Genomic DNA, 23,457 nt, shown 5'->3' with positions numbered 1-23,457 from the left:
CTATTTGTCAAATATTACTATTCCTTTTCTGGGTCTACTGGAACTCCTTTGTTTAGATTCATAATAAGTAGCAAAGGGGAAAAAAAGGATGTTGGGGAATAATTTATAAAGCATGTTTAAAACTAAGATTCATAAGAAGTAGCAAAGGGAAAGAAAGGATGTTGGGGGAATAATTTGGTAACATGTTTTAAACAAGTAACTGTTCCTTGAATATGGATATTATGCATCTATAAATAGCGTATATTTATTACTATTATTTATTTATTTATTTATGTACATGCACACATGGATACACAGAAAAGAGACTCCAATTAAACTTTGATCATGAATCTGGAATTCCAACTTGCAAATTGATGTTCTTTGAAATGTGGTCACTGTATATTTTACTTAAGGGTATTTCGGTCCCAAGAAACCCTTAGAAAATGTAAAGACCATTTTTTTATTGCATTAGTAACTTATCGTGCAAAATAAAAAGGAATTCGGGGTAATTTGCAGATCCTTCAAATGTAGAGCCAGTCCCTGTTATAGCTCTTCTCTTTTGCATGTATAATGTGGCAACTCAGTTTGTGCATGATAAAAATGATATGGTTGAAGGGCCATCACATATGATACTTAAAAGTCTCTTTATATGATTTTGTTCTTCTTGTAATTATTTGTGGTCTACATAGTTTTGATTATTCTTCAGGCAACTAATAAATATTTTGTACTTTGTTTTGCAATTATTGGTTAATATCTATAGATGCCATTAATTTTATTCTAAGATCTATACTTGGACTTTGTGCTCTTGAATATTAGGCTCAACTTTTTTGTATCATAATTATCTTCTTATAAGATCTTTCGCTTAACAGGCTGAAGTTCATGATGTTAGCAAGGAAATGGAGTTAGATCTTCTTAAGCAGTACAGCCAGGTTTTATTCTGTTGATATTTTAGATCAAGTTTGTTTTTCATTGATTTTTTCCCTTCTGTTGGTCTTGTAAATGGTTATAACCATATATTATTCAGGTGGAAAGAATATTTGCAGATAGAATTAGCAAAATTGGTGGTGATGATGTGGTACCTGAATATCTGGTAAAGTGGCAAGGGCTTTCTTATGCTGAAGCAACCTGGTAATTTTTTCACCATCTTATTGAGTATCATTTTTTCACTATAATAAGAGATGTAGGATAATCTATGAAATTGCACTAATTAGCTTTTTGATGATACTTTTCACTACTGTATTGTATTTCTCTAGAGTTAATTTGATACTAGTATCATACGCTTCCATAATTGGATAAACAAGATCTTTATTTAGGGAGTATTTTTGCTGGTTTGCGCAAGAAAGTTCTGGTTTCATCGTAGGGAGGTTTTTCAGACAGGGCGATGTAGATCATATATTTAGTGACATGATACTTAATTCCGTTTTTCTGTTGAATGATCTATTTATTTCTGTTTTGTTGTATTTACTTGTTAATATGTCAAATGCCCATGCGCCATTAGTAATACGTTGTATATACAAACTAGTAGATATTTGCTTCTACAAGTGGTTTTCAGTTCAAGTTAATATCTCTTACTGATTTTGTTATTCAAGTGTTTCCCTACCGCATGACTACCTTATAAACTATCCATTTTATACTATTATATTGTCAGAGGAATAACTTTAGTTCATATGTTTGGTTTAGTAAAATTTGGTAACAATGAATTTATTGTGTTCTGCCTTATTGCAGGGAAAAGGATACTGATATTGCATTTGCTCAAGATGCAATAGATGAACACAAAGTATGTGTTCTGTTTTAATGCTTGCATATGTTGCTTGTGTTTTTTTTTTGCTTGCATGTGTTTCTTCTAGTTTTTCTTTCCAGTTAAACAATCATACCTTCATTTGGTGCTAGATGTTGTTATACGTCTAGATATTACAATGTATATCATTCCTTTAGAAGAAATTAGTGAGGATGCACAACTTTAAACGTGGCATATGAACTATGATACTCTTACTTGTATGTAATTATATTGTACTTTTAACCAGATAGAGAAATTGTACACCTACTAGAGTAGCATATACAATTTATTATTGTTTTTTACCCCTCAAAGGAAAGAGGAAATCTTATGTCTGCTTGCCAAAAATATTTTAGATTTGGTTGAGAAAAGATATTACAATGCTAGCTTGACATGATTCATTTTTCACAAAAATCCCTACTGAGTCGCAGATTTATACTTATAGTGGGAAGTAGGAATCCTACTCAAACTAGCAATTTAACAATTTCCCAGAAAAGGAATAGATACATTTAGGGTTATAATAGGAATTTATTTAGTTAATCAACAGGAGTTGGGGATGTTGCAATGTGCGCACTAAGCGTTTAACTGCATACATATAGAGTGTTTCTATGACTTTTCTAAGTATCGCAGGCTAACTAGTTTTATTCATATAACAATGTATATACCTTTAGTCTTAGTTGGTTTTTGTTGTTGCTAATAGGCTCGTGAGGCTGCAACCACCGTACAAGGAAAGATGGTTGATTTCCAAAGGAAGAAAAGCAAAGGTAGCATAGTGATGCTCAAATGATGATTTTGTGTCTTACTTGTTGAAAACTATAGAATGAACTTGAGTGTTGTCACGAATTATGTGGCTACTTATGCAGTATAATGTGAATTTGGGTGTTGTATTTTTTTGTTCTTCTTTGATTCCATGATGAAACCTGAATAAACATCTAGTGGAAATACTAAAAAAAGGAACCTTATTGGCAGATATTTTCTTTATCATTATATAACCTTGCTACATTTTTTTTCCTTTTTCTTCTCAAGTTGACACATGAACATCAAATAATGTCTGATATAGTTGCATCAGATAATGTCTGATTTAGTTGCATTATCATGCACTTTTTCCATCTTTTAAGTTACCATATATTTGGTCTGGTTAAGCTGCAATGTCTAATTAACTTCAACTGCATATCTAGTTGCAAAATACTTTGTATTTTGCATTAGTGATATGGTAGGTTTAGATTATTTGAAGTCTGAAACATTTTTACATATAGCGATTGAGCTGTCTTCAAATAGTAAAGACTATATATATATATATATATATATATATATATATTTGGTGCTTTTGGTGTCAATTTTTGGTACTTTATTTCCATTATTTTTCCCCTTGTTGCCTGACATATGTTAACTTTCTGTTTAATCATGTCTATGTCATTTATTTTAATGGCCAATTGTTTTAATTCTCATATTCTATAGTGGAAACGATGTAGTTGAAGTGTTATTTGTACCTAATTTGTGGTTCTATACGACTGGAATAAATAACGAAAGGAACATCTTGTGAAGAATGATGGCATGAATATACTAAGCATATGGGTATGTTGGGAAAACAATTCAAAAGTGACAGGAAATTTCAAAGAGGATATGAAGAATAGGTTTAAGGTTGGATGTATGAATTGTTGGTTCATAGTAGAGTTCAATATGGTAGATCAATACTCCTTATTTAGGGTAATATTATACAGTTGTTTCACGACTTAGTTAAGGTTGCATGTCAGGTAAACAAGAAGCATGTTAGAAAAATAAGCTTACTTGGGAATCGGGATGAATGTTAGTATGAGGGCATGTAGGATTAGAAATACATTAGTCAGTTTGAACACGGGAGTAGGCTAAATTAATAAGGGTATTTGAGATGTTGTGGCCGCATATGACATGATGACCTAAAAACAATTTTTAATATAGCTATGCAAATAAAGAAGAGTGGTGAAATAGATGAATTAAGTATATTAAGTTGATAGTAGTAGGAGGAGAATCAACAGTTTGGACTCACTCGAGGTTTTCTGTACTCACTACTGGAGGGGAAGATGGTTTTACACTACTCTCACACTTGGTTGGTTTAGAAAACTCTCCACTTCATTTTTGTAGTCCACATATCACCTTTTTTTTTTTTTTTTGGTGATTTGATATAGGCCTTTAACCCTTATCCACCCCGAAACCTGTCCCTACCCTTACCGCATGGCGGGGAGGCCTAAGGCCTCCAAATAGGAATCAATCCCAGGTCCCTTGGCAACCGCACTTGCTGCCTAACCACCAAGCTAGAGGTGGTTTGGCATTGTCCCGTTATCACCTAAAATATAGAAATTACGAAGGAAGAGAAATATAATAATATCTCCGAAAAATATTCTTCTTATCTCTTCTAAATCTTATCTCTTCTAAATCCTTCATCTTCCATAAAATGCTAAATGCTATAGTTATATTCAATCTTCTATATTTGGTTGATGTTTCCTTTCATCTCTTATTGAACACTTGATTCCACTATTATCTTTGATATTTCTGGTGAGAGATCTCTTGCATTCTCATTAGGCATCTGCAGCCGGCATGAATTGTAAATAATCTGAAGAAGGATTACCTTCTACAAGAATTTAATGATGATTCTCCATTAATAATTTGTTTTCTGTCCAGAAGCATGTTAATCAATCATAATCTATTAGATCCTTTATGATTTTGACTCGAGGTTACTACTTTTTGACTCGCCTGACATTTTCTTCCTAATGCTTGGTCAGAACTTTTGATAAAGATTATAATCTCAACTTTTACAACCTTTTCCTGTCAAACAAGTATGCATCTTCATATGGTAACAGATTATGTTTGCAAGAAGCTGTCCATTGATTAGGGCTATTCGCTGTACTGTCGACTGTAGTAGTTTACTTTTGGTTCAATACTAACACGATTGGTATGGGTTGCCAATCTGGGCTCTTATGTTTATAGCACCCGTGGCATCCTTAGAAAGATAATATAACAAGAACATTTTCACATTAAATCGAGCTTTTTTTTTTTGTTACAATGATCTTGTTTTCTGGAAATGTGTTGTGAGGTTCTTCCCTTGTGAGATTATCTCAAATAAATGCATTGTTCTTTTTAAGCTTTGCTGCAGTTCTCATGATGTGTTGGGCCATTTTGATTGGGAACCCATTTTATGTCATAAAATAAAACATAAATTTTGAGATTGATTTGGCCTTTTCAGCTAGTTTGCGTAAGCTTGATGAACAGCCACATTGGCTTAAAGGAGGAAAACTTCGTGATTATCAGCTCGAAGGTCTGAACTTTCTTGTAAACAGGTATATATTCTTTCTTGAATTTGTTTATGTACCTTACAGATTCTTTGCTTTTGTCTTCACATTATTTATGGTATTGCAGTTGGAGAAATGATACGAATGTAATCTTGGCTGATGAAATGGGTCTTGGTAAAACTGTTCAGTCAGTTTCAATGCTGGGTTTCCTGCAGGTAGGTTTCAATTTTATCTTTCAAACCTTTCTTGAAATTTCTTTTATATCTTTCTGTATAGTCCCATTCTGTGGCTGTTGCTTAACCTTGCAGAATGCTCAACAAATTCATGGGCCTTTTCTTGTCGTTGTACCGTTGTCGACGTTATCCAATTGGGCAAGAGAATTCAAAAAGTGGCTTCCTGAAATGAATGTGGTAGTTTATGTTGGAAATCGTGCTAGCAGGGAGGTAAATTTGCTGACTCTTAAGGTTCATTATTTGAATATTCAGATGTAATGATCTCACTAATGAACATGGGTTCAGTATATTTCATTGAACATTCTTTTTGTGAGGATGTGTGATTCTATGTTGTAGCTATCCCCTTAAATATTATGATTGTTACTTAAGGTGAGAAACACGAATAATGGAATTTGGATTTAGCTTATAGCATCTGTAAAAGTATGAGTTTTTGCAAATTGTCATGATTTGACATTTTCCCAATCTAACACAAGCTAAGAGAAGAGATAAATTTTCTCAAAATAACTTGTTGGTAGTTTTCTGTTTCGGATCTGTTTTGGCATGGAATGTAATACAAAGTAGACAGCATATATACTATATTACTTGGTTATACATCACATTGTTTACTTGGTATATAAGGTGGCTGGTTATTGCGGTGCTGAAATTGTGGCAGTTCTTGTAGTCAATTTGTAACCATGGTAGGAAGTTAGTCCATTGTGGCAAGGTAGTACTGGAGGCAAAAGCAGCGATTAACCTGTCAAAATTGTAGTAGTGTATTCTAGTGGTGTATGCAGGTTCTATTTTTTCTTCCAAAGAAAGGGCTAGGTCTGTCTATGATGTGGGGCGTTGGTGGTGGTGGTAATGGTTTGAGCAGTACTAATGACTTTTTAATAGTTAGACTCGTTCATCTTTCCATCAGATCACTTGTAAATTTTCTTTTTATTTAGTTCGGCTGTAAAATGTTAAATTCGCTGCAATATTGTTGTTTTTCTTTTCCTTGTGCATGACAGGTTTGTCAGCAATATGAATTTTATACAAACAAGAAAAGTGGCCGACATATAAAATTTGATACATTGATAACTACATATGAAGTGATATTGAAGGACAAAGCTGTACTATCCAAGATTAGGTGGAACTATCTTATGGTTGATGAAGCTCACAGACTTAAGAATTGTGAAGCATCACTCTACACAAGCCTTTTGGTATGATTTATCTTACTTTTCTATTAAATTATTACAATTTTGGATTCAAATCTAGTCTCACAGTATTTTACGAAGAAGCTTGAATGTAATGTTTGATATTCATGGTTGGCATGTTTTATTTTGATGCAGGAATTCACTACGAAAAACAAGCTTCTTATCACTGGAACCCCATTGCAGAACAGTGTTGAGGAGCTATGGTACCAAAATTAAAAATGTTACCCATGCAATGTGAAGTTATACCCAATTTTATTTGTCGCTTTGATGATAACTTGCTCTTTTTTCACTGGAATATGTTTTTTTTCGTTTACTAATGCAGCAAAACTGTTTGTCCTTTTTTACTTTGCTAATTATGAATTAAAGAACTGATGGTGCTGTTAATTTACCTTCCTGATTGTTAGTTGAATTCAAGGCTGTACTACTAATTTACTGTTTAGGGAGTAATTTTTTGGGGCTAGTATGTCAAATCGACCTGTAGTTCTTATCCTTATTTGATACACTAGTTTATTTGTGTTAAGCATTCTTGTTTATGTCTGTGTGCTATTTTCATACATATTACCATCTACAGTCAACAACTGGGAAGAATATAATATGTTATTTTTTTTTAAAAAAAAATACTATTTTCTTTACTTTGAGATTTCTCCTTGCTGGTCCACATTATTCCTGAAAGGCTTTGAGAGGATTATGATTTTGATGTCCATGTATTTCTGGTTATACAGGATAATATCTTATGAATCTGCATCTCTATTTCCTCTTTGGAAGGTCTAGAATATTTGTACAAATTTATTGCTTGACATTCTGTTGGATATTAGAAAGTATTGACTATCTACAGTAACCAACAGTTTATCTGTAAAACATGCTAGATCTAGTTGCTCAATGAATATGCTTAATAGTGTCATGGCAGGAAAATGTCTGTCCAGAATTTGAGAAATTTGCATGACTTCTTCAATGGCTCGAATTTAGTGTTAACCAATCATCAGGGTGATATTACAGCCTTTAAACTCGATATTGGTATTCTTTACATGTACAAGAGGGGGTTGTTTGTCTCTTCAGTCAGGTTTGAGGTTCTGGTGCAGTAGGTCATGGAATATGATTGATAATATTCATCATTTCTTTCTTCAATATTCTTTCTTGGGGTTGAGGGTTTGAGTCCTTCAGAAGTTGAAAATTAATTGTTATGAAGTCCTGAGAAGCTTTAAATTGTATGGCATTCTGTTAGATTTATTAAAAATGTTTGGACATTTATTATGAATCATGTATGCTATATAGAATTTAGTTATCATTCTTTGTTTCTCTAGATGATTACCGATTTATTGCCTTCCTCCTGCCCTACATTGTAGGTTAACTTATGTACCGAAATGTAATGAAATACTTTTTTACTATTTTTCATAGCTGTTTCTTTCGATAGTCAAGTAGTGCTTTTAACGTTGGTTCTTTATGAGTGTGATTATTAATTAGTAACCCTCTCTGACATATTTTATGGTAATCTCTTTGCTGTTGTTAATGGCAGGGCCCTTCTTCATTTCCTTGATCCGGGTAAATTTTCTAGCAAGGACGATTTTGTTGAGAGATACAAGAATTTAAGTTCATTTAATGAAATTGAGGTACATCATGAAATTAGCTAGGTGGCTTCTTCACAGTTTTTTAAGATGTGAGAAATACTTTCATGCACTTAGCATCTAATGCCATTTCTTATTCTTTTCCCTTTCCAGCTTGCTAATCTTCACCAGGAATTGCGGCCGCACATCCTCCGAAGGGTCATAAAAGATGTTGAGAAGTCCTTGCCTCCAAAAATTGAGCGGATTCTTAGAGTTGAAATGTCTCCTCTACAGAAACAGTAAGTCTGATCATCCGATTCTACATATTTTCTGTTTCTTTTCGTTTCTCTTTGTGAATTCATATTTAGAAACTTTTATGTTATACAAGGTATTACAAATGGATTTTGGAACGTAATTTTCACAATCTGAACAAAGGAGTTCGTGGGAACCAGGTCTGCTTTTAAACCTTAATAGGCTAACATACTTATTTGTGCTGAACATAGAGATCTGGTTACTTCTATTAGTAGCACCAGGTTTTTGAATCATATTATGTTGCAAGAAACATTGACTCTTTTTTGTTAGATTTGGATATCATTTTAGTTACTATTTTATATTTCTTTGTGTGCTTGATTCTGCTACTTAATATTCATATTTTCTCATGTTGGAAATTTTCATTGGCCTTTTGGCCTTACACATGTAGTATCAGATCTTTAGTTTTTATATATGGACTTAATTTTGTTGAATATATTAATTTTCATTGTGGGACACCAAATGCACCACTTAATGGTTAGGATAAAGTTGATTTCAGCTAAATTGTGATACAAATGAAGTGTATTAGTGATTGAAGATAAATTGTCAAAGGTCTAGGGCCTGTGCACTGCAGATATTGTGATATATCAAGATGATCACTTGGTTATCTATGTATATCACTCTTTTACCACGGTCAGGATTCTTCATGTTCTGGGGATTTTCTATCTCTCCATTCTAATTGGCTTGACTGTGCTAGCATGCTTTGGTTGCCAATGTGAATCCTTTTAAAAGACTATGCGGGATCAGTTACCTGGGTTCTCTTTCTAGTTTCTACTCAATTGTATTTTGAGTTATATCCTCTTGAAATAAATTGTCGCGAAACCTTTCCTAATCACCTTCATTTCATTTGGTTTTCCCTCTTTCTTTTTTAAATTTCCTTGAATTATCTCGCTTATATATTTAGAATTTTAATCTAATGGTTTGAAAAATTTTACTAGATTATTTATTTATTTAGTTTTGAGAAATAATTATTTTATTTTTTTAATCGAGATTTTTGTTTTGAAATTTCATCATACTGGTACGGGATGAAACTGTTGCTTTTGTGATTTTCTGTTGCTTTTTTTAGTGAACATGATTGATATCTAAGGATCTGAAGTCCTTGAGAAAAATTTTATATTGCAATTTAGGATCTGAAACCCCAATAGGGCACTAATGTGGATAATTGATACTTGATGTCTCATTTCCTTGTCCTTTGCATAGAAATGAACTAGCTCCTTTGACTTAACTCACTGCTTAATTAACTGGAAACATATATCCTGTTGTCGTAATGATTGTAGTAAGTCAACTTGCTTCGAATTTTTATATTTCTAGTAGCTTCCTATTGTCACAGTCAGACAATGACTTAATTGTTGGGTTTTGCAGGTTTCACTCTTAAATATTGTTGTCGAGTTGAAGAAGTGCTGCAATCATCCTTTCTTGTTTGAAAGTGCAGATCATGGTTATGGTGGAGATATTAGCACCACTGATAGTAATAAGGTTGAGCGCATTGTTTTGAGCAGTGGGAAGCTAGTTATACTTGACAAACTGTTGATTAGGTTACGGGAGACAAATCACCGTGTTCTTATATTCTCTCAGGTTGGTTTATACATGATTTGCAGCCTAGGAACAAATCCTCTTTTCTAGAACCGCTATGCAAGCATACACATGCTTTACCAAAACCTTGATATCTTTAAGGCTTCAAAGTTGTTTGGTACTGTAGCTTTTTAAACTATGTTTATTTATCTTATTAATCCCATAGCCAACCTGTATTGACATGATGACATCTCTTACCATTTTTTTTTGATTTGCATTGTCGAATATGTATTAGGATATTTTTCTGTATTCCATTTATAGAATATTTGCGATTATGGTACTCACGATTTTATAGTTTTATCGTGATCCAGCTAATCTGCTAACATTAGCAACAACCCATTAATATGTGGATGGGGTTGAATTAGGCCTAAGCTGTGCCGTCTGCATTGCTTAAGCCTAAGTGCCAAATACCAAGATCTTAGTTCCATCATATATATAGACGCTTTCCCTCCTAATTTATTTTGATATACACCTAATGAACTCATTAGGGCGCGCTTGTACGTTACATCCCCTCTCAGTGTTCATCCATATGTTACTCAGGAAGCACAACATCCATATGTTGCCACAGACCACTGCCTTCAGTCTTCTCTGCCCCTTGGCAGGCGTAGAGCATGCACAAGAAGCTGGCCTTAATGATAGTACACTAACAGTACACTAACTGCTCTGATACAGTTCTGGCAGATGCTATTCGCATACTATTGTTAACATCCTGATTTGGCTTAAACCGCGTGGCCCAAAATGCTACACATCTAGAACAGACATCTGTTCTTCTCTGTTATATTTCTACCTTGTATCTATATGTTTTCTTCTTCACAATATAAGCGACTAGGAATATAGCTATCTTTTGTTTGTTTGACTAACTACTTTTATGTGACATGCAGATGGTAAGGATGTTGGACATCCTTGCAGAGTATTTATCACTTAGGGGATTCCAGTTTCAGAGGCTTGATGGCAGTACGAGAGCTGACCTTCGTCACCAGGCCATGGAGCATTTTAATGCGCCGGGAAGCGAAGATTTTTGTTTTCTCCTCTCTACACGTGCTGGCGGGCTAGGCATCAATCTTGCTACTGCTGATACCGTGATAATTTTTGACTCGGATTGGAATCCTCAAAATGATTTGCAGGTTTGAGTTGCAGAAATTGCTCTTTTCTCCAGTATTCATATTCTTTGAGCATTTTTGCTCATTCTGGTTAGAATAGTCAATAGCCTGGTTTATTTGGAGCAGCTTCTCTGCTCTGAGAAGTACCAACAAGATCTGTGTGCTGTAGCAGGTTTCATATAATTTCCTTAGCTTCAAATGCAAAAGCGTAAATTTTGAGATTTTGCTTCTGCTGCAGCAGGAAGCTGTTCTGCGATTTTAATGAAATAGCTGCTAACAGCTAAACTTTCATCGAACAGCTCTTTTCAAGCAGCAGTTTTGCAGAAGCTTCAGCCAGGCCAAGCAGGCCATTATAGCTGATTCTGTGTTCTTTTTAGATGATATTTTGATGCGTATTGCAGGCAATGAGTAGGGCGCATAGGATTGGACAGCAAGAAGTTGTTAACATCTACCGATTTGTCACTAGCAAGAGTGTTGAGGAGGATATCTTAGAGCGTGCTAAGAAAAAGATGGTATTCATACTACCTCTTTGGCTATATAAGTATCTTTCCATGACTTTGGAGTCTTAAGTTCTTTTTAATTCACTCTCGGCTTTACAGGTACTTGATCACCTCGTTATTCAGAAGCTAAATGCTGAGGGCAGGCTTGAGAAGAAAGAAGCGAAGAAGGGTAGTTCTATGTTTGACAAGGTGAACACTTTATGATGTATCCCTATTAATCTTTGCCCCCTTGTTTTTTTGGCGAATGGCATTTTTTTTTTTAATCCCTCCATAATGAAGTTCCATCTGCTTATTTGGACTTATAAGGCTCTATCTTAAAAATGGTTTCTTGTTGCAGAATGAACTTTCAGCAATATTGAGGTTTGGAGCAGAGGAGTTGTTCAAGGAAGAAAAGAATGAGGAGGAGACTAAGAAGCAACTCGAGAGTATGGACATTGATGAGATCCTTGAGAGGGCCGAAAAGGTCGAAACCAAGGGCGCTGAAGGGGAGCCAGGAAATGAGCTGTTGAGTGCTTTCAAGGTAAGGAATATTCCAATGTATTGAACTTGCTGCGTGATTAGATGCTTATTTTGTTTCTGCATGATATTTATCGGTTGTCCCTTTTGACCCCTTTTTTCTGTAGGTTGCCAACTTTTGTAGTGCTGAAGATGATTCTACTTTTTGGAGTCGATTGATACAACCAGAAGCTGTAGAACAAGCTGATGTAGGAACTTCTGTTATGACTGATATTTATATATCTGATTATTACGTCTTGTGCTTTTTAAGCTTTTTCCCCCCTTTTGCATTATTCTCGGAAAATCCCCTTTTTTTTTTTTTTTTACTGTTTTCGGGGAAAGCAAACGTGGTTATCTCCTTCTCAAATAATTGTGCTGCAGGAGGATTTAGCACCTCGCGCTGCTAGAAACAATAAAAGCTATGCTGAAAAAATTCCATCTGAAAAAGGCGCAAGTCGGAAAAAGAAAGCTGTTGAGTCCCGAGAAAAGGCTCAAAGGCGTTCCAGCAGAACTGCAGATGCCCTTGCTTCCTTACCAGTAATTGAAGGGGCTGCTGCTCAAGTAAGGGAATGGTCTTTTGGGAACTTGTCAAAGAGAGATGCTTCTCAATTCGTTCGAGCGGTAATTTGTTTCACAATTCCTTTTGAGTTAATTTAATTATGTTTAGCATAAATATCATTTTCTTTGCAATCCTCTTAGTAATTTGGGCACGGACCTTTACTTATAGTTACTGTAGTGAAGCATAAAGTAAGTGATGCTTAAACCTATGTCATTTGAGACCTCGGTTTTGTTTGCTTGTTTGATTTTCATTTCTTCTTGATTTTACCTTGTGATTCTTAATATTCTCTTAGGTTAAGAGATTTGGAAATGCTAGCCAAATTGGCTTAATTGTCGAGGAGGTTGGTAGTGTAATTCAGTCAGCTCCTTCAGATGCCCAAATCGAGCTATTTGACTTGCTGATTGATGGTTGCCGAGAAGCTGTTGGACAAAATCCAGACGTTAAGGTTCGTCTCTTACATAATTCTTTTTATAGCGCAAAATTGTTCGACCATTGATGTTGCACTTACTAGTTTCGTGAGTTAATTTCCCTCTTCATTTATTGATGTTGCACTTACTAGTTTCGTGAGTTAATTTCCCTCTTCATTTAGGGAACCGTCTTGGATTTTTTTGGCGTTTCTGTGAAAGCAGCTGAACTATTATCTCGTGTTGAGGAGCTTCAACATTTAGCTAAGCGCATTGCACGGTACAAAGATCCAGTTAGCCAGTTCCGTGTGGTAACACAGCATAAAAGTCCGCAATGGTCCAAAAGCTGTGGTTGGAATTCAGGTGAATGCTATGTACCGCATACATTCGCCTGTCTTTTTTTAATCAGCCATTTGCTGTTGACTCATTTCTTTTTTTATTAAATTCTTTTGCCAGTTGATGATGCAAGGTTGCTCCTTGGGATACATTATCATGGATATGGAAATTGGGAAAAGATAAGGTTGGATCCTAGGCTTTGTCTCGGGAGGAAAATTGCTCCGGCGACACTTGGCGAGAGAGAAACCTTTCTTCCTCGTGCGCCAAACTTGGATAATCGTGCGAGTGCTCTCCTGCAGAAGGTACACTTTTCTTCGACTCATTATTCTATTGTCTATTACTATTTTTCTTGACTTATGACATTTGTGTTCTCAACATGGTCTTGCTGCAAACCTTTTTCTAAAAAACTTCATGTTAGATTTTCTTTTATGCAATCATGAAGTTCTATCTTATCAACCATGAAGTTCTATCTAAAAAAAACTTCATGTTAGATTTTCTTTTATGCAATCATGAAGTTCTATCTTATCAACCAATGGTGATTATTTAAAGATGACTTTCTGATATGTGTGAGCAAACTCGACCCCTTATAATCTGTTGTAGAATGAGTTTGTTTGTGGTGTCATTGAAAGTATAAAACAATAGTTCGATCTATTTATTAGCAAATCGTGACTTCTAAATTCTTTGTGATTGTTTTTCCTGGGAGCTGTATTCTGGAGATGTGGTTTTATTGTTCATCAAATTTCTGAATTATTTATGATTGCTTACAATGTCCCTCAACTTTTGTTGCTTTCGTTCAGTTAAAAGTCAATATGACTGGTACTTTTGTGATTTATGGTCAGTACCCTTCAAATAACTAGATTTCTTAGTATTAAACTGCTCAATTGCATTGACTGAAAGTTAGTTATTATGGTTAATGTCTCTTATATAGTTTTGTGTTCTTATTTTGTAGAAACCTTACGAAATAAATCCTTTCTTACAGGAGTATGTGAGCGCCAATGGAAAGAGCTCTAAAGCTAAACGTTCTCGCAAGGCGGTTAATGGTGAAGAAGAGAGCGGACCAAGAGTAACAAATAGCCGACAAAAAGATGTAAGCTTGAGATCTGGCTTGCCTAAGAATGAACCTAGGACAAACAAGGACCAGCTTCAGAAACGTCATAGAGTGGAACCTGACGTCAAAGAGGAGGGCGAAATATCGGATAGCGATCCGGAGGTTAAGTATCGGGAAAAGAAGGAAGAGAAGTGGATGGAATGGTGTGCTGAGGTAATGGAGGCAGAGACGGAAACATTAAAGCGCTTAGAAAGACTGCAAACTACAAGTGTAGACCTTCCAAGGGAAAAGGTAGTTTGGCTATTATCACTTTTTACATTAATCCTAGTAAACTTTTTCTGGTTTTGCTTATATGGTATTATTCAACATGTGCTTTCTTCAGGTTCTTTCTAGGATAAGAAAGTATCTCCAGCTTATAGGGAGAAAGATTGATATTATTGTTCAGCAACACGGGGCATCATACGAGCGGTCCCGTAAGCACAAGCAGTTCCGTAAGTGTTTCCTCTTTTGTGTTTATTTCTTTTTTTGCTATGTAGTGCCCTACAGTGCTTGTTCACCCAAGAGGGGCAAAATAATCTTATTGCATGTCGGTAATTTCTGATTCAAGTAGCTGATGTTCCTCCTGAGCTAGTTGCCTTTGATAAGTTGATATATGTTAACGCACAATGGGTAAAAGAAAAGAGGAACAATTTAAAAGAACTTAAGTTTTACTATGTCTTGCAGGTATGACAATGAGATTGTGGAATTATGTCTCTACCCATTCCAATTTGACTGGAGAAAAGTTATACGAGATATATTCTAAACTCAAGGAGGAGCCAACAGAAACTGGAGTGGGACCTGCCCATTTCAACAGTTATGCACCAGGTTCAGCCAGCCGGGATGGTGATATGAGCCAATTTCCACCTTTTAACAATGATTCTGTCAGAAGGTCGAGACATCATCCGTACTCTTCTATACCCAATGAGCCATATCAGAAGAATCAGAATAGTGGTAAATCGGAAGTATGGAAACGCCGAAGGAGAGCAGAAGCAGATAATCTATTCCAGGCTCAGCCTTCTTATCAGCTGCCCAATATGAGTAATGGAAGCCGAGCGCCGGAATTAAGCAATTCGGCAGGGATTCTTGGTTCGGCTCCTTTAGAAATGAGGCGGTTTGGCAATGAAAGACCGAATAGAGCACATCCTGGTCGTTTCCCTCCAGGACATGGGCATTTGTCATAGCACAAGAAGTCTCTCAGAAGTTCTTAAGCTTGTTTTAACAGCTGCTGCTGCTTTTGCAAGAAGTGGAAGCCTGTAGTCTTGCATGGCTTGAAAATTTTTTTCTCAAGCAAATAAAGGTTTGGCGACCCCTCTTCAGATCTTTATGATGAGGGAGGTGCAGCGGGCCCTGTCATGAAGATGATGAGAATGCAATAGATTCACATAGATTCTTCTGGCCGAAGTGCTACGATGCTTCTTGTAGAACACAAAGATAAAGAGTCTGCAAACAATTTGCCAGATGAGTTCGGTTATCCGAAATACAAGTGTTTTTAGTGTTGGCGAGGTCTTCAGAAAGTAGCTACACGCCATCAACATTGAATAGATACATGTACGAATGTTTTTGCTAGTCGCAAGATATTGAATTGAATTTTATAAAATGAGTATATATGGTTTCTGGCTCATTGATCCCATGCATCTGCTTTGCTTCCAAATTCTGTCTTATTCCAACATTCGAATGTTGCTTATAATGCTGCGAGTTATAAGACTTTGAGAATAGCTCAATGTAGCTCGTCCTACTTTAGATACTCAAAGCCATCGCAGAGTGAAATGGTCGATACTTCATACTGCTTTATTTCTTGTATAATAAGTCTTGGCAGAATGTTAGATTGGACATATTTTCGTATAATATCATGTAAAGGGGATATTGTTTCTTTGCTTATAGTCCCTGTTGTAGTAATCATGGTTCTGTTTACGACATGTATGTTAGATCTAAAGTTCTTTCGTCATTTTGCTTTAGTGGTTTGCATTCACCCTGTCAAAGTGTCTTAAGGCAACCTCTCTTATGTATTAGGGACGAAACATTGAGTCCTGATGAGTCCTGTGTTGTTGTCCATTGAATAATGCATTGTTTTCTTCTTCTTTTCCCCCCCTATTTTCATGATCCAAGCTACTTTAATGGCTAAGGGTGTAGGAAATCACATTACTTATTCCACCAATTTCTGTCGGGGAGTAAACAAGGGGATGGTAAATGTGGCAATTTGATTCCTTCAAGAATGTTGTAATTTAATGTTGAGATAATAGGATCACAAAAATGCTAATAAAAATAATGTATCATTTGGAAGAACCGAGTTGGATGGAGATGGAGCAATTTAGCCCGCTATATGTTGGAACAAATGGAAAGCAAAACACAGCAAAATACTTGCTTAGGGGGGAGGAGTCTGGCTAAAACCAGGTGAGTAGATTCATTCAGCAAAATATATCACTCTGGCTTTTTTGAGTCTAAAATGTTCTTGGCCATTTTGGATTTTTATTGCAGTTTGTTTCTTAAGTTTCGTGCTATGTACTAGAGGATGCAGCAGCAAGCAAACTCCCAACAATCTACCTGCTGTACTGCTGAGGAAGCATTTATTGCAAATAGAAGGTATAATTTCTTTACTCCCTATGATCTCAAGACGAGTCTTCAAAAGGATCCGTTCTCTGTAGTGGGCATGAGTGGCAGTACTTGTACAAGTTATAGCTGGATAATATGCTTTTTCTGTTTTATGTATTTTGATGTGGAAAGGCCTGTTCGGCTTGGCTTCTATTCCTCTCTACTTTGAGCAGCAGCAGTTAAGTGTTTGGCATGCTAAACTTGTCTTTGGCGCGCGATGTTGAAAAGCGCTTTTGGTCCCCAAATTCAGAGGCTCCAAGTTGGCGCTTTTGTTTCTGCTGCAGTAGGAATCTGTTGAGGGCATTTAATGTCGTAGTTCTTAGTGCTATTCCAAACAGTGCTACTCAAACAACATTTTCGCAAAAGCTTCTGCTGGGGACGTACGGGCCGTGTACTACATGTTTGGACCTTTATTCGTTCAATGGAGAGCGTTAACCTTGTTACTAAACTGCCATGAGTTCATAGTCCTAATAATACCTCAAAAAAGTTTGAAATAGCCATTAATAGTGCTTTTCCGCTTATTGATGGTTCTGTTAGACCTTTAATTGGCTATTGATACTTTTGCATATTTACCAACTTTGTTGTACAGAATTATGACTTAACCCTGACTGCCCGAGCTTTATTGTCAATATCTCTTAACATGGTATGTTGTTTCTCATTCATCAGAAAAAGGTTGATGCTGCCGAACATCTTCCAGAAAGCTCGTCAATGTAGATGGCGGTCACTAACGTCCCTTGCGGAAGATATATCAAAGCGAATTTCTTGTAGCTGATTACAATCTTAAATGTAAGTTTGTTTCTATTCTATTCAGTTTCTAAAGCGTATAGACCATAGACAAACTTTCAAAGTCGCTAACGCGTGAACAGAGGTGATCACCGACCAATAGATTTTGTCCCAGTTGTTGACATAAATAAGAGGACGTTAATTTGACAGGTTAATCTTGCTTATTCATGACCACACATCTGAATTAGAAATTTGTTCTGCTCTCTTCTCCGGAGACCGAACTTTCTTTTTCTGATGATTCTTCTGCTTCTGTTTTTGACTTTTGGCTTGTGCACTGTCTGAACAGATAACAAACAATTACATCAAAAACTTTGGAGCATATATGTTCTAATAACATAAAACATGTTGGAATTGTTGAATTTTATATTATACATATATGCAATTTTCACCTTTTTCTATTTCTCTTTATCTCAGCTTATCTCTCTTACTAGACGACAAAAACGACAAAATCGAGAGATTGTTGGAAGAAGGGTAAATTACACTTTTAGTCCTCAAACTATGAGCTGCGTGACATTTTAGTCCTTGAATTGTAATTCATTGTAGTTTCTGGCTCGAACTATACGGCAAGTTGACACTTTAGTACTCAAATTTTAGTTAGTTGCAATTTTTGGCTTAGAATTATGAGACATGCCACATTTTAGTTCTCCAACTTTTTGAATGTAGTAATATCCTATTTGATGATGCAATATTAATTAAAATGCTACATTACTTCGCTATTTAGTAACTCTTCAATATTTACTCAAAAAAAATTAGATTGTGGGACTTGATTGTAACAATTCAAAAAGTACGAGGACTAAAATGTCAGATATCTTACAGTTCGAGCCAGAAATTAAAGTGTCATGTGCTCCATTGTTTGAGCCATAAATTGCAGTGAATTAAAGTGTCAATTGCCTCATAGTTTGAGGACCAAAAGTGTAATTTACCCTTAGAAGAATGTTACCATAGTTAGAAGGCAAGGTGTCCACATAATAGGCCACTAAAACCCACAAATCAATTCAGGGTTAATTTATTGTCTTTGAAACAAAACAAGTGTTTTCTTATCAAGGTAGGTAGTACCCAGAGTCCAATTAGTGAAGAACACTGATAACACCATCATCCTGTTTTATTTTAATCGCATTATTATTAATACTTTCTTACTGTTATTTCCTCTTGCAGCTATAAGTAATCAGTTGTTTCACAGAGTTTATTGCACGAAAATTGAGCGCGGCAATCGCATCCGACTTTAGTCGGCCAACTGCTGCGGTTAACTTGGTAACGTATCCAAAAACCGTCCTAGAGGTTGGGGGTTTATTCACCTTTTCTGAGATAATGTAAGTAAGTGATTGTTATTATTATTTTTAGTAACTGTTCCAAACCAAATTGGACCTCATACCAACCCTAAAATTTTTTTTCTCTCACGTCCCAACCAAGTCAGTGTCAGCTTAGCAGAGTCTACGGACTACTAGACAATGTTAGAAGTGACGGATGATGAATGATTCACTATTTTCTAAATACAGTTTCGGTCAGAAAAAGACATTGAAAACACTTATTGTGTGGGATTCTAGGTGAAAATTTTTTGCCATGTCGTTATTTGAAACTTTGTTTAGCTTGAAGATTGTGAATGGTTTACTGTCTTTTAAAAAAATGATAATAATTTTGTCTTTTAAAGACGGTAAATCGGTCACCATCTTTAGAATTTGGCAGCGTTCCAGTAAAATAAAAGTTTTTTTTGCTTGTGTTATTGTTTCTAGAAATATATTTTATACAAGCTTAAATTTAGAAAATTTTTGGAAATAAGATCAAATTAAGCAACGGAAAAAGGTTAAATCAGATCTTCTGTGGTTTAGCACATTTTCGTTTTGCTATCTTGTGATTTTGTTTTTACTTTATGCGAGAACCTGCCTGTAAATAGGATTGTGAAGTAAAGAGTTACTTTTTGCACATATCTTAAAAAATTAAATTTTGGATATATTTTAATAAATTTGAAGTCCGTTTTAGACCCGTTATGTAGAGAAAACAATCCAAATTAGGAGCAATATGGATGCAAGAAATGGTAGTAATCCTCCTCTCTAGATTCCTTTTTTGAATTTTAGTATTAAAAAAAAAAAAGCGACAACACTATCGGTGTGCTTGATTCGCGGTCGGAATCACTATCGGAATCGAAATAAATTATTCCCATTGTCGGTGTTTGGTTCATATAGACATCAGAAACGTAATTAAAATTAATATGCAAATTTTATCTTTATAATATATTAGTTTAAATTTATGCAAAAAATTAAATATTAAAAAGTCTCTAGCGCAAGTGGCAAAGAGCTTGGTGGTTGGTATTCAAGTTCAAATCCTAGTTGATTCACATTTCTAGTTAAGTTTATTTCTAAATAAAATAAACGAAGCGGGTAGCATGCTACCTTTCTCTCTCAAAAAAAAAATTTAATTTAAATTTTAAATAAAATTTGAATCAAACTTTAGATTTTAAATTAAATTTAAATTTAAATTCAATAAATTAGATTCGAAATGGTTGNAAGTTAAAATTTGAAATTGAACGAATAATTTAAAATATAAAACTAAATTTTGATTTATTCAAATTTACACTTAAAATTATAATATAAATTTCAATTTGAATCCATAAATTTAATTTAAATTTTAAATAAAATTTGAATCAAACTTTAGATTTTAAATTAAATTTAAATTTAAATTCAATAAATTAGATTCGAAATGGTTGATTGAATTTTAATTTTTAATTTAAGTTCAAATTAAAAATTTAAATTTATAAATATAATTTTTAAACTTAAACTCATGTTTTAATTAAAAATAAGTTTAAAAAAGTTAAATTTAATCCGAGCAAATTCATTCCGTCCGAATTTAATTTTCAATTTGAAAAAAGAGATTATTGGAGGGAATTTTCATTTACCTGGAAACCAAAATCAGAATGAAAATTCCGCATACCAAATACGGACAAACAGATTTGTCCATTCCGATTCTGATTTCAGAGTGAAAAGGTCGCCCTTCGATCCTTGTTGGGATTGAGGCATTGCCCCCTGAGAAAGATATATTACTTTGCACATGAAAAACTAAGAAATGAATTATTTTCTCCATAACGGATCTAAAACCGATTCAAATTTATAAAAAAAATTCAAAATTAAATTTCCAAATTATATATAAAAATTAACACGCGGCAGTAGATCGGACCTCGAGGCTCTCCAAGACAACGTCTTTGGAAAGCTTTCCACTCAAGTTTTGTCCCATTCTTTAAGGCGTAAGACCCAAAGACAAATTTAGCTAATACAAACAAAAAAACATAAAAATAAAAAGAGTAAACTTCAAATACCACCTATGTGGTTTCGCCTTTTCTCATTTAAGTACCCTATAGTTTTATTTTTTTCTTTTCATCAGCCTCTTTGTTAACTTTTTATTAAATTATATACAAAAAATTTCAGATACCCCACCTATACTCTATCGAATATTTACTTTAATATTCTTTAGTTTTAACTTTGTCACTAATTTAATAAAAAAAAATAGTGGAGAGAATAACAAAAAAAAAAAAAAATTTTAAACCACAATGTACTAAAGTCAGAAAGTACGAAATCACAGGGGCGAAATTTGAAATTTTTCCAAATAAAAGTAGTATTTTAGAAGGCTTCCCCACCTAGATTGTTTTTCAAACCACTTGTCAAACATGTGCTTGTGTTTGTAAAAGATAAGGCTTTATTTTCCCATCCCCCCTACCACCCACCTTTTTTGACGAGTCTTATTCTCATCATAAAGAGTGGAGAGGGGTGTTCCATTCCAACCACTCTTTCCCATCAATCTCAACTAACTCAAAACAAATCCTTAATTCCCATGAATTCATATTCCACACTAACTCCTCTTGTGTCATTGTGTGGTGGCTTCAAAGTTCAAACCACTCCTCTTTTGTAATCATCATCATTATTATTATTCGTTCGATTAATTATATGTTTTTGAAGAACAATGAATCCATTTAGGTGGTCAGGTGTTCGAATCTCGTACGTGTGTTTCAAAAATAAAAAGTTATGATCTCTGATTGCTCAAATATTATATGGTATATAGGTTCTTTCACGGATACTTCTTAGGGTTAGGATTTTACGAACAATTGAAAAAAAAAAGTGTTTTTAATCACAGTGCAGTTTAAAAACACCATGCGTAATTTAACAAAAAGTTTTGTCATGGTGTGATTTAAAAAGTTTTTGTAAATCTCCGCTATCCTAAAATTCACAAAAGCCCAAATAGTTTTCAGTGAAAAAGAAAAAAGAAAAAAAATTACTAAGACTAGTAAAAACGCATGCGCTTTTGCTTATTTGCCCTTCACTACTATTCAAAATTTTTGATTTTATCTAAAAATTATAAAACTATCTTTCTAAAATCTAATCTCATTAGTAAACTCTAGAAACAATAAGAATATTTGAAGAAATTTTTTAAATCAACAAGTGTATTCTGGTCCTCCGGGGATAAATAAGATATTATTAAAATTTTGAAGGGCATGTTAGATATTATCCCTAAAAAAATAAGAGCCCTTGAATGAGTACGGTGATATATCCCTTTCCCAAATAAGTATGCTAACAAAACTTTAAGTAAATAAAATAAAAAATATTTTAATGAAGCCATAAATAAAACATGGTCTTCAAACTTAGGTGTTGACTAAATGGTTATATACTTATATGTTGTTGAACTGTGATTGATGGTGTTGGAATAATTAAATTTGATAATTTCATCAAATTTAATAGTTTAATTTAAATTATTTTGTAGCGAATAAAACTCTACTAATTAAATGTTAATAACTAACTAAGCCACAAAATTTTAGCACAGTTTTTATATTAATTAGCTATAAAAGCTTAAACTAAAAAAAAATTACATTAGTTAAAGTGGGTATTACATAATATCTAATACGCCCTTCAAAATTTCAAAAAAAATCTAATTTCTTTCTGATTGACCAAATGTCCTTATTCACTTAATTTTTTTTTTTTTCAAATACACCCTTACCTCTCTAGAGTTCACGAATGGGTCCGAAATTTTAGAAAGGTATTTTGAAAAATGAGAGATAAATTTAGAACTTTTGAACAGCAGAAGTGGTACATAAGCAAAAGCTCCTGATAGAAAAATAAAAATTGCGGGATCTATTTGTAAGCCAAGTACAGAAAATGAAACAGAGATATTCTACTTGCACGCCCCAAAAGAGGAGCGTCAATCCAAGGATTTACAATAATCCAAATTATTTTTAGTAAAAATAAAAAAAAGATGTGATAAGCAGAAAATTAATAATCTTTGGATGAAGTAGTGCGAGATGTATATCTTATTTTAGATTGTACTAATAGTATTACTAAAAAAAAATACTTTTGTTTATACACCACTTACTACTGTTCAAAAGTTTTAAACTCACTCTTCTATTCCTAAAAAATCTTTTTAAACGCCAAATTCCATTAGTAAACGCTAGAACTAATGGCGTATTTGAAGAAATTTTTAAAATTAATAAGAATATTTTGATCAACAAGAGATATATTAGATATTTTTATTAAAGTTCAAAAAATATCCCCCCTCAAAAAAGAAAAAGGGAAAAAAATCTTTCAAAAAAAGCAAGCCAAAAATTTGACGAGAATCGGCATACACTCAAATATTCCACAAACATTTGTCCAAGCAATCTTAGGCCCTGTTTGGCCTAGCTTCTGAAAAAGTAATTTTGGTTTGGAGAAGTGATTTTGGTTAAAAGCGGCAGAGCGTTTGGCGGAGTTTAAATAAAAGTGATTTTTCTGAAGTGATTTTG

At 34.3% G+C, this 23,457-nt stretch overlaps 1 protein-coding gene across 4 annotated transcripts in view; it reads left to right on the top strand.

Moving 5' to 3' along the window:
- LOC109724328 (protein CHROMATIN REMODELING 5) overlaps nt 1-16,910 on the top strand; it is a 26,105-nt gene extending 9,195 nt beyond the window's left edge. For 2 of the 4 annotated variants that reach the window (XM_020253119.1, XM_020253118.1), the window contains exons 7-31: nt 849-908; nt 1,004-1,107; nt 1,705-1,756; nt 2,454-2,517; nt 4,974-5,067; nt 5,147-5,234; nt 5,328-5,462; nt 6,242-6,433; nt 6,563-6,630; nt 7,941-8,034; nt 8,143-8,267; nt 8,357-8,420; nt 9,640-9,852; nt 10,731-10,973; nt 11,351-11,461; nt 11,549-11,638; nt 11,787-11,969; nt 12,073-12,153; nt 12,326-12,565; nt 12,796-12,948; nt 13,093-13,270; nt 13,364-13,545; nt 14,223-14,582; nt 14,674-14,782; nt 15,015-15,960. In XM_020253119.1, coding sequence (XP_020108708.1) covers nt 849-908; nt 1,004-1,107; nt 1,705-1,756; nt 2,454-2,517; nt 4,974-5,067; nt 5,147-5,234; nt 5,328-5,462; nt 6,242-6,433; nt 6,563-6,630; nt 7,941-8,034; nt 8,143-8,267; nt 8,357-8,420; nt 9,640-9,852; nt 10,731-10,973; nt 11,351-11,461; nt 11,549-11,638; nt 11,787-11,969; nt 12,073-12,153; nt 12,326-12,565; nt 12,796-12,948; nt 13,093-13,270; nt 13,364-13,545; nt 14,223-14,582; nt 14,674-14,782; nt 15,015-15,511 — 3,780 coding nt within the window. In that variant the 3' untranslated portion in view covers nt 15,512-15,960. Of the gene's footprint in view, nt 1-848; nt 909-1,003; nt 1,108-1,704; nt 1,757-2,453; nt 2,518-4,973; nt 5,068-5,146; nt 5,235-5,327; nt 5,463-6,241; nt 6,434-6,562; nt 6,631-7,940; nt 8,035-8,142; nt 8,268-8,356; nt 8,421-9,639; nt 9,853-10,730; nt 10,974-11,350; nt 11,462-11,548; nt 11,639-11,786; nt 11,970-12,072; nt 12,154-12,325; nt 12,566-12,795; nt 12,949-13,092; nt 13,271-13,363; nt 13,546-14,222; nt 14,583-14,673; nt 14,783-15,014; nt 15,961-16,611; nt 16,722-16,805 lie in introns of those variants that run through there. The other 2 variants (XR_002219888.1, XR_002219889.1) reach the window with 2 other exon arrangements.

Source organism: Ananas comosus, linkage group 18, assembly GCF_001540865.1.
Source record: "Ananas comosus cultivar F153 linkage group 18, ASM154086v1, whole genome shotgun sequence".
NCBI lineage: Eukaryota > Viridiplantae > Streptophyta > Magnoliopsida > Poales > Bromeliaceae > Ananas > Ananas comosus.
The sequence above is the reverse complement of the archived record's forward strand: the minus strand, read 5'-3'. Positions and strand labels throughout refer to the sequence as shown.